Consider the following 11,609-nt stretch of genomic DNA (forward strand, 5'->3'; position numbering starts at 1 on the left):
AATTTGGGTTTTAAAATGAAACTTTGTACTCTGTAGACATATTCTAATGTTCACAATGAAAGGATTCTACAGTCCACTCAAAACATTTTATAGAAATTAAGCAGCAAAAACTGATCATTCCTAAATCGTCATGTGATATGTCACAACCATGACACATCAACGTATTTCTGCTGACATTTGCACATCAACTCTTATTCAGTATTCAATTACTTGGTGTGGGCATTGTTACTACAAAACTAGGTCATTTCACATGCAAAGAGGTTGGCCAATCATAACAGAGGTCTTTACATAAAGGAGTGGCAAAAGCAGCCTGTTTAATTCTAAGGGGAAAATGGTCATGGGTTTTGGTGCATGAAACCTTGACCAAAATTATAAGTAGTAAAAAATAAAATGCACTTTTCACTTATACCTTGCTTTCCCTGACAGCCATCCAGCAAGACCCAGAGTACATGGAGCAGCAGTCACCCACTGGAGACTCCAAACACCTGCAGGAGGACACTGAGCGAGCCATCTCCAAGGCAGCAGCTGAACATGATGAAAAGAGCCCAGAGGCACTACTCAACACAGTAAGACACGCTCACATTGTTCTACAGTGTGTATGAAGAACCAGGTCTGGGTCAATTTCTTTGGCGATCACTTTCACTGTTGGAAGACCCAAAAACACTTTGAATGGTTTTGCATAAAAACATACTTTCTCAATTGTGAGAGTCTTTAGAGGTGTTTTTATAACATTCTGCTCTTCATTAGTTTGCAATATATGGTACATTTCTATGTCTACAGGTAGTAGAAATTGTTTCTTTAGATTTCAGGATGTGAAATAAGAACTTTGCTTGTCATCTCACGCTGTTCATGCTTTTTCATTTGTCTACTGAGCGTCCTTGTCTTTGGATAAATTCGATTCTGATCACTTAGAGATGTTAAAAGGAGCTCTCTGTCCATGCAGCATGTCATCATTTTCCCCTCTGTTGGATACGTTGTGGTTCCGAGAGTTTATCACAAGCAACATTTGCACTTTCCTTTCTCCATCCGGATGAAACTCATTTATTATCTTTATAGCACCAAATCAGATCCAGAACAAATTAGTTTATCTGGTATAAAAAAAATATATATTTGTCATAATATAATTGAAATAATAATAAAGTTAAGCTTACTCTGTGCTGAGGAAGATGAACTGGATTTGTTTCCCCATGAGAACGCACACTTGCTCTCTGTTCTTTTGCTCCACTTTCTCTCCCGGCGAGCTCCCCCTCTCTTTTTCTCTCTCTGTCTTTCTCAGTCTCCGTCATCTCATCCTGACCACCAGGTGTCCTCTGAGCCCTGCCCTCCCCCTGACCTTGAGCAAGAGGACTCCACCTCTGCTCCGCCCGCAGCCCAGCGGGTGGTGGAGGTGGCCATTCCTAATGTAGGAACCTTCGTCATTCAGTCGAAGGAGGGAGGTTATGATGATGAGGTAGATGTCCTGGAGGCTCAAAGCCCCTGGGTGTTTGGTCATGAGTTTCTGTGCAGCCCTAAAACTCCCAGCATCACCTTTATGACCCGGTTTGACACGCCAAACCCATTTCAGAATAACAATATTTGCAAGATGCTCCCAAACTACTAACTGTGCTTTCTTTTTTCCATGCAGTCATGCCATGTCAATGACTTTAAGATAAGAGAAGCCCCATGTTTTAAAAATAAGAAACATCCTTTCTCTTTGCCTAATTTAGTTTTTTCCCCTTCATACAGCATTAGCTTGTAGCATGAGCATCAGATCATTATACTAATTATTTTCACAACTGCACAGCTAAATATAACTTTGAAAACTGTGTTAAAGGAACACAAGGCACAATAATGCAGCATGATTCTCTGAGGTTTGTTTGAAGATTTAAGTGCTGTGGGCATGACGAAGAATTGGCCTTTCTATTGGAAGCTAATTCCTTAATTTCACTGGGTTGGCTTACGTATGCGTGAGAGATGCATTTATTGACTAGTGGCTTAGCTGTGGTGTGATTGGCCCGCGGACTGCCCAGTGAGAGTTTTGGAGGTGTGGTTGGTGTAGTAACATCCTTCCCTCCTTGGGCAGGCAATGATGACCCCAAACATGCAGGGTGTCATAATGGCCATTGGCAAATCCAGGAGTGTTTATGACAAGTGTGGGCCTGAAGCAGCCTTCTTCAAGGTACAAGATCTGCTGCATGCCGCACCCACTTGTGCATCTCATTAGCTCTTTGACCACACCCCTTCCCTTTGAGCATCTCATTATATCTGTGAGCTCACCTTTACACTATTTTATTCTTCAGATTGAAGAAGGTTGGAGAATATGTTTTTATGTGTATTTTTTTTTATAAACACCAGAGATCCACAAGAATCTACTTATTCGAACGTGGATTAATTGGTTAGCTGGATAGGATTCAGGATAACTTGCCCTAAACCCAGTTTATCAGCTTTTTATCAACATATCCAGCTTCTTAAATCTGCTTGCTTGCAGGCTAACTATTCTAGTAGATATTCCAGTCTTATGCCAGGTTATCTTTTAACTTTACCAGCCAACCAAATAAACTATGTTTGAAAAACTGTATGTAACACTTCTGACCCTGTTATGTTTTTTGTTTTGTTGTCTGCAGGTTGCATAAAACTCATCATGTCTTGTTTTATTATTTTAGTAATGGTTTGATTTTATTTATTTATTTTTTATCCACAGTACTTTGGAGTGTGTGTGTGTGTGTGTGGGGTTGTGTTTGAGTTATGCTTTATAATGTTTTGCTGAAAAGGACAAACACACCTCAAGGTGCTGTGGGCAGTACTGTCGCCATCCACTATCAGATGAAGTATTTTTACTTATCAACCAATATTGGTTGGTAGGCTATGCAATATTACACAATATACAAACTAGAGGTAGATATATTGGTTTTACAGAGTAATCGTGCTGATAGTTGCTTTTTAGAACTATCGGTTATCAGGCAAAATCATTATATATCAATCATATGTATATACACACATACACCGATCAGCCACAACATTAAAACCACCTGCCTAATATGGTGTATGTCCCCCTCGTGCTGCCAAAACAGGGCAAACCAGCATATCAGAATAGCATTCTGAGATGCTATTCTTCTCACCACAATTGTGAATATTAGCTGAATATTACCACATATTATGGGTACCATGTCTGAATCACATTTGTACATTTGAGGTGCACTAAATGTAGTTTTCTGATGATCTTGTCTGGATTAAGAGATTGAATTTATGAGGTTTTTTATTTTCTTGCTCTGTTCTGTTCACTACTTAATGTTTTTGTCTCTCCACATCTCTAATTCTCTCTTTATCTCTTTCTTGCTTTCTTTGTCTTTCCCTCTGTCTCTAACAGGCAATGAAAGTGGAGTACACTCGTTTACTGAGGTTGGCTCAGGAAGACACGCCCCCTGAGAAGGACTACCGTCTACAGCACGTCATTGTTTACTTCATACAGAACCAGGCACCCAAAAAGATCCTGGAGAGAACTCTGCTTATGCAGTTTGCAGACAGAAACCTGGGCTTTGATGAGAGGTACAAATTATATCTCTCTACAAACCATCTCTCAAAGTCAAAACTAAATTAAATGGTTGTTTTGAGGCTATTGTCACATTTGCGTTAATTGCCTGCTCATGAACTGAATTTGTACCATAATGTCGGCTAGTTGAGCTGAGCACCACATTGGCAAGCATTAGCCACACATAATGCCATAGCTTGACAGAACAGCTTACTTATACCTTAAAAGGGAACCTGTTTTGAGCAGTGTCCTTTTCTAAAGGCCAATTCTGTTGTTGAAATTTCCAGACAAACACAGTCCCAGTCATTATCAGTTCGTCAAAGCGTCCGCTGCGGTTTCTGATCATTGTGTTACCGAACAGGTTCCTGTCTGCTCACCCGACAGCCTTTTGTCTCAGTACACAGTCTTGTGCATCTCCAGAGCAGACTGCACGCCCCAGTGTGGGACATGATCTATATTCATAAGCACATTGATTTCTTTCTCCTCTATTTTGAGCAACGTAATTAGATTGATGCAAGAGCGACTTCAGATGTGACGCTCCAGAGAGCGTTTTTCCATTTTGTTTTGGGTAATAAAGTATGATTCATGGCCATGGCCTGTGAGGATGCAGCTCCGGGTCTCGTCTCTTAGAGCAGCTCATGAGTCACACCAGAGCTCTAATGTGGTGGCCCTGTTGTTCCCTGCAGGTGTAAGAGCATCATGAAGGTGGCACGTGCTAAACTGGAGCTCATTAAGCCTGATGAAGTGAACATGGAGGAATACGAGGTGAGCAGTTTGTTAATGATGGTTAGAGGTTACAAACAGTGGGATGCAAAAGTCTGAGACCACAATGAAAATCTTATTTAAATTGGGAAATAAAGCAAGTTTTAGGATTTTAAACAGTTTAAAACAAAGAAACTTTATCAGATAAAATGAACAAGATTTTATTTGGTCACTAATCAAATGAGCACATCAAATCCTTTATACAAAAGGTCAGATTTCCTTGCTTCCATTGAAGCACACATGCTCTTTGAGACATTCTTAAATCGTGCTGGATAATATGGATCATCAGGTTTGCAGAGTCCATACTAGCTCGGGTGCTTGCTGTCATTAAAAAAAAAAAAAAAGCACATTTTTTACATTTTTCATTTAAAAATTGCACTTAAATTTGTTCTGCTGACAATATAATTTGCAATAAAAACATAATATTAAAAAACATTATAAACATAAAATCGAAACTGACCCAAAATTGATTTACTTTTTCAATGCATGTTCCTGATCTTATTGTAAAGGACTCATTGGTGCATGTTATTGCAAGGACAATTTTTCTTGTTGAATACATTTAACTGAGAAATATGTCACATTATGTAAGAAAAATGGGTTGCAAATGTTGTTTCATGTTGACTTGAGGGAGGGAGACAGTGAGTGATTTCCTCTTAATTTCTTTTTAATTAAACATATCATTTACGCTTTTCTTGGTAACAGATGTGGCATCAGGATTACAGGAATTTCCGTGAGACGACAGTTTTCCTGTTGATTGGGCTGGAATTATTCCTAAAGAAAAGGTGAAGCTTTAGTCTTTTATTTCTTAAACTTGCCTTAGAAGACATTCATTCTCTTTGAAAATGAGTAAACTGAAGAATCAAACACAGTTTGTCTGTAATATCACCACTAGATGGCAATATACCCTCACTTCAAAGCATATTTTGCTTCAAGAAACCTACAACACTAACCTTTTAATGATTGGTATACATTATTCTATTGGAAAAGAATGAATTGCCTCTTTTTATTGTTTGTATTTAAATTACGAATCAGTGTTGTGCAGTATTAAGATGCTCTTGTTCTGTTCACTGCAGTTACATGGAAGCGTTGATGTACCTGATCTACACCTATCAGTATAACAAAGAGCTCCTGGCAAAAGGGCCATACAGAGGCCATGACGAGGAACTGATCGCCCATTACCGCAGAGAGTGCCTGCTGGTGAGTGAATTATCCACCCCATATTTGCCCTGATTTATGACCAACTGTTTCAGCTCAAATTGTGTTCCCAACAGTTATTAGAGAAACAATAAAAATGCACTCAAATCAGTGCTAAAACAATACAAAGTATAATCTCTGCAACCACTGCACTCACTTTGCTGTAAACACTAGTGTTTTTCATGCAGCACCAGTGACAAATCTGGATAGCTAATGTGTTCATTAGAGGCAATAGTTTGCATATGTGTAGTTTTGTAATGCAACTATGAATAAATATTTTATCTTTCCAGTCCAAACACTTTTCATTTCCAGCCAAACATTCGATTGTGGGAAATGTTTTTCATAAGCTTTTGAATAATGCCATTCAGATTCACTTCAGATTTAAAATCTAAAAGTCAAGGTTTTAAAAGCCCCAGTTGTTGCTGTCACAGAATCAACATTAATCAATTTTCAAAGTTTTGATTCCTATCTACTGCCATTCTCCTTGTATGAGTGTCTATGTCTAGTACCTCTTCCCTGCACCCAGTGACCCCCACACAGCCATTGTGCTCATAATGTAATCATCAGTCCTGGAATAGGAAGCGTGCAGCGCTCTGAGTGTAAACACATTAGTGGGAAGCACATCGCTGTCCTTGATTCACCTTTTCTGAGCACTGCAGAGGCCTTGGCTACTTCTCAAGCTGTGCTGTTTACCCTCTGCTTGCTTTTAATTGAAAATACTGCTAACATTGACATGGCTAATATACTGCAATGTTTTTGCGCATTGTAGCTAGTGAGTGAGTTTACTGCTTCTTCTTAAAGATCACCTATTATGGTTTTTAAACATGCCAAATTTTGTTTTAAAGGTCTCATACAATAGATTAAATTGCATCCAAGGTCAAAAAACACTTTAATTTGCTCATAATTTAAATTGCAGCATTACCTTTTTTCCCCCCAGTGTCAAAAATGACTCGTTCAATGATCCGTTCTAAAGGATTCATTCTAAACTCCTCCTTTCAGAGAGCCTACTCTGCTGTGATTGGTCAGATGTCCCAGTCTGTTGTGATTGGTCTACCGCTTAGTGTAGTGTTTGAGGGCAGGTCAAAGCTGTTCGCGAGCAGCCAATGAAGACCAGAGGTGGGTTTTTTGTTAGCAAATTACATAGGTTAGTTCAGGAAGTAAGTCTGGAATTACTAACGACTCATTTCAGGTGTTCAGAATCGGTTCTTTCTTTTGGGAGTCAATAACTCCATTTGTCGTGCACTTTGATTTTTGAAACTTTGCAGACTTCTTTACATTCACAAATAGCTATATAACACACTACATGAAAGGTAATATTTGAAAAGCCATAATAGGTGCTCTTTAAGCTCAGAGCGTTTATGTGCTTCAGCAAGAACATCAGCTTTTATGTGAGTAAAAATGGTCTGGAACAGTCTTGTACATGGATGACACTGTTAAATAGACAAGGGCTTGTGGTGGCTGTTGATTGATATTTTTTGATAACATATATACATATAAGGGATTTTTCTCCCCTTTTTTCTCCCAATTTGCCCAATTCCCAATGTACTCTTAAGTCCTTGTGGTGGCATAGTGACTCGTCTCAATCCGGGTGGCGGAGGACAAATCTCAGTTGTCTCCGCGTCTGAGACCGTCAATCCGCGCATCTTATCATGTGGCTTGTTGAGCACGTTACCGCGGAGGCTTCACGCCATCCACCGCGGCATCCACACACAACTCACCATGCGCCCCACATTATAGCGATCACGCGGAGGTTACCCCGTGTGAATCTACCCTCCCTAGCAACCGGGCCAATTTGGTTGCTAAGGAAACCTGGCTGGAGTCACTCAGCACGTGATTCGAACTAGCGAACTCCAGGAGTGATAGCCAGCATCTTTACCACTGAGCTACCCAGGTCCCGACAAACATACATGGTTTAAATGAAAGCTTACTGTTGAAGGAAATAAATGAGAAAAAATAATACTGCAAAATATTAACAGTGCACTGACACCATTTTAAATTTCTTTTAAAGTAAGAAAAATCTAGAAAGAATTGATTCAGGAATTCAGTCAGAGTATGTTTGGGATTTCCCTGCTTGAGCTGCGTGATCTGAAAGAGCTGAATACCTGTACAAGGAACTTGACTAAAGGGTTCATTAGCTTACTCAAACACATCCTATATATCTGAGATTAATCCACTATATCCACAACATAAACGAATGAAGCAAATTTACTGAATGTGAAACTTGTGTTTTAATGCTGTTTCCTTAAAAACAGGCTACACGTAACGCACATAACGCAATATCCTTAAAGGGATAGTTCGCCCAAAAATGTAAATTCCCTCATCATTTACTCACCCTCATGCCATCCCAGATGTGTATGACATTCTTTCTTCTGCAGAACACAAATTAAGATTTTTTTTAGTAGAATATCACTGCTCTGAAGGTCCACACAATGCAAGTAAATGGTGACCAGAACTCAGAAGGTCCAAAAATGACAGAAAGGAGGCATAAAAGTAATCAATATGACTCCAGTGGTTCAATCCATGTCTTCTGAAGCAATATGATGGATGTGGGTGAGAAACAGATCAATATTTAAGTCCTTTTTTACAATCAATCTTCACCTTTGACCAGCCCCAACCAGTTGGTGGCTGAATGTGAAAGTGAAAGTCACTTAAACACCAGAATGTAATAGTGAAAGTGTAGATTTACAGTTGAAAAAGGACTTAAATATTGATCTGTTTCTCATCCACACCTATCATATCACTTCAGAAGAAATGGATTTAACCACTGGAGTCTTATGGATTACTTTTATTCTGCCTTTTGGGCCTGCAAAGTTCTTGTCACCATTCACTTGCATTGTGAGTACCTACAGAGCTGAAATGTTCTTTTTAAAAATCATTGTGTTTGGCAGAAGAAGAAAAAGTCATACACATCTGTGATGGCATGAGGGTGAGTAAATGATGAGAGAATTTAAATATTTGGGTGAACTATCCCTTTAACCTGAGGAATTCAGAGCAATTTCTAAAAAGTGGCTAATACTTCAGTAGATTAATTATATACTTTTTATTTCAGGAGCACATGTTTTCAGGACAGTTTTCCTGTGTTGTATAATCTTGCATATTTAACATATTAATCTTTTAAATTTTATTAAAATTATAATGAATATTTTGTTAATGTTTGTTCTGTTACAGTTTGATACTGATTTGTCATTTTGCACATTATTGTCAACTAAAATATGATTTTTGTTGATTAAAATTAAATGACAAGTGAATTCGACTAAAATTGATGAATATGACATTATGAAATATTGACTAAATTTAAAGGACATTTTCATCAAAAGACCAAAAATGACTAAAATAAACAAACGGTGAAAATGATCTCTGCTTAGAATTCCTTCTCCCATGTCGCCTTCCACGTCTAAAGTGAATGTAACTTTTGTTTCCTTTTTGTGTTTGTCCTGCAGAAGTTGAACGAGCATGCAGCCGCCCTCTTTGAGACCGGCGAGGAGAGTGAGGTGAACTCTGGTCTTACCATCATGAATGAGCTGGTGGTGGCCTGTATTCCACTGCTGCTGGTGGACGAAATGGAGGAGAAAGACATGGTGGCCGTGGAGGATATGAGGAACCGATGGTGTTCGTATCTGGGCCAGGAAATGGAACGTAAGTCTACATTAATCACAGGCATAGACTAGCTGGTATGTAAAGTAGCATTCACAACACACTTCCGTAGAATGCTTTGTAAGGTAAGCGTCACTAATACTATTGGTTTTACTTCATTTGTACTACCGACATGAATGTTACCTGAAATCATGGGGTCTGATGAGGAGAGGTGTGTTTTACATGTTTAAGTGATCAGATTTTTGGAAAGCGGACTATAAAACAGAGACTTGAATGTCATAGAGGATAGTTTATGTTAAGTGATAAGATATGTTAAAGGAATAGTTCACCCAAAAATTAAAATTTGCTGATAATTTACTCACCCTCAGGCCATCCAAGTTGTATCTGAGTTTATTTCTTCATCAAAACAGAATTGAAGACTTTTAGGATTTCATTTCAGTCCTCCTCCTCTAAACAATGCAAGTGAATGTACTCCATTTTTTGACAGTCCAAAATGCATATCTAGGGTGCATCAAAATAATCCACACGACTCCAGTCGACAAATAAAGTTCTTCTGAACGCAAACGATTGATTATTTTGAGAAACAAAACAATACTTACATACTTTTTAACTACAAATGTTCGCTTCTGTACATCTCTGTGACGCACGCTCATGAGAGGGATGACTTAAGCTCATTGTTAAGGTCACGCATCACGTGGAGGAGGAGTCAGGAAGCACGTCATTGTTCGAGTTTAAGTCGTGTGGATTATTTTGATGCACCCTAAATATGCATTTTGGACCGTCAAAAAATGGAGTACATTCACTTGCATTGTTTAGAGGAGGAGGACTGAAATGAAATCCTAAAAGTCTTAAATTCTGTTTTGATGAAGAAATAAACTCAGATACAACTTGGATGGCCTGAGGGTGAGTAAATTATCAGCAAATTTTCATTTTTGGGTGAACTATTCCTTTAAGTAGATGTAAGGATGTGAGCTATTTTTGATGCCTCAGCAGAGAGAACAGGTGCTTGTTTATCCACACTGTACCACACACTGTGACATCGGCTCAAACTCTCTCCTGCTGTTTTCCCGCTCTCCCCCAGCTAATCTCCAGGAGAAGCTGACCGACTTTCTTCCCAAGCTGCTCGACTGCTCAACTGAGATCAAAAGCTTTCATGACCCGCCCAAACTGCCGTCTTACTCCACGCTGGAGCTGTGTGAGCGTTACAGCCGGGTCATGATGACGCTCACCCTGAGTCGGACCCCTGCAGATGGCAGATGAGCTGTGTTGTTGTCCTCTCCCTCCACTAATATGCCTTCCTTAAAGCAGGGCTTTCCCAAACCCACCAACCTGTCCTCTATCTTTTGCTGCTAGAGATTTTATCTTACTCCTTGTATTGTTAATATTATTTTGAGAATTTTGTTATATTTTAAAGCTAATGCAACAGAAATAAAGGTGTGAAATTGAGCAGAGTGGAAGAAGAAAGTATTTAAAGTATAGTTCACCCAAAAATGACAATTTTATCATCATTTACTCATCCTCATGTTGTTCCTAACTCGCAAATGATGGCAGAATTTTCATTTTTGGGTGAACTATCCATTTAACGCGGAGACTGAAATTGTGACATTGGAGCATGCAGCTTTAGCTTTGTGAAACGAGGTTTAGGATTCATTTGAATATTTAGTTTTATTTAAATGTTATTATTTTTGCCCCCCACCAATCCTTTTCACATTAGGGGCTGAACAACTTACTGCTCTGCCCTCACTTTGTTACAGTGTTATTGCATTGTTTTTTTTTTTTTTGCTGTTTTTTCCTATGGACGATGAAACAAAACGCTGGAGGTTCTCAAACAGGTCTGTTGATCTGATGACTGGGACTTCAATACAAGTTTTAAGTGCTGTGGTTGCCGGCCATGGGACATACTGTGGCTTGTTAATACTTTGAGAGAATAAAGTTTTATTTATGGCTCTTTTAGGCCAGATATATATTTTTTTAAATGTTCCTAATCTTTATTGAACTTGGCATTGAATGAAACTGTGCTGCTTTTGGTATCTCAAAGAGAACAGAGTATGTTTTCTCCATACATTTTGATAGATTTGGTTGCACCTAAATCCTTTATGTATTCTTCCTGAGTTTGGTTTACCATAAGACATTTAATGTAAAAAGAAATAGACAGGTGTTAAGTAAAAAGGCACAAAAACTACTGCTTTCCCAAAGAAAATGGATTAGGATACAGTAATATAAATCTGTATTTAACAGTCCATCGCTGTGCAATCATTGTATAATGTGCAGTTAAAATGCTTTGTTTTTAAGTTTGTTCAAGCTGTTCACACTAGTGTAATAGGAAAAGGGGGATTTGATGCCACGCATCAACTAGATCTGAGATTTTAGCTTCAACACTGGTGGAAGTTTCCTGGATGGGTGTTATCATTTTACATACCTAAACCCTTATGTTTGTCAAAGAGTGTGATCATTTTATTTTCTGTTTTTGGTCAGAGCGGCTTGTTCAGCGCATTTGACTTAAAAAGCTCTTAAAGCTGACACAAATAAAGAAAACAAAACCCTCTATAAA

General features: G+C 38.7%; 1 protein-coding gene across 3 annotated transcripts in view; it reads left to right on the top strand.

Annotated features, from left to right (window-relative positions):
* Positions 1–11,609, top strand: part of usp25 (ubiquitin specific peptidase 25) — a 37,937-nt gene extending 26,328 nt beyond the window's left edge. For 2 of the 3 annotated variants that reach the window (XM_051684784.1, XM_051684783.1), the window contains exons 18-26: positions 427–566; positions 1,277–1,450; positions 2,063–2,158; positions 3,347–3,525; positions 4,195–4,273; positions 4,973–5,052; positions 5,344–5,467; positions 8,905–9,100; positions 10,140–11,609. In XM_051684784.1, the coding sequence (XP_051540744.1) occupies positions 427–566; positions 1,277–1,450; positions 2,063–2,158; positions 3,347–3,525; positions 4,195–4,273; positions 4,973–5,052; positions 5,344–5,467; positions 8,905–9,100; positions 10,140–10,318 (1,247 nt within the window). In that variant the 3' untranslated portion in view covers positions 10,319–11,609. The remainder of the gene's footprint in view (positions 1–426; positions 567–1,276; positions 1,451–2,062; positions 2,159–3,346; positions 3,526–4,194; positions 4,274–4,972; positions 5,053–5,343; positions 5,468–8,904; positions 9,101–10,139) is intronic. The other variant, XM_051684785.1, reaches the window with a different exon arrangement.

The sequence above is a fragment of the Myxocyprinus asiaticus genome, chromosome 42 (assembly GCF_019703515.2).
Source record: "Myxocyprinus asiaticus isolate MX2 ecotype Aquarium Trade chromosome 42, UBuf_Myxa_2, whole genome shotgun sequence".
Classification (NCBI taxonomy): Eukaryota; Metazoa; Chordata; class Actinopteri; order Cypriniformes; family Catostomidae; genus Myxocyprinus; species Myxocyprinus asiaticus.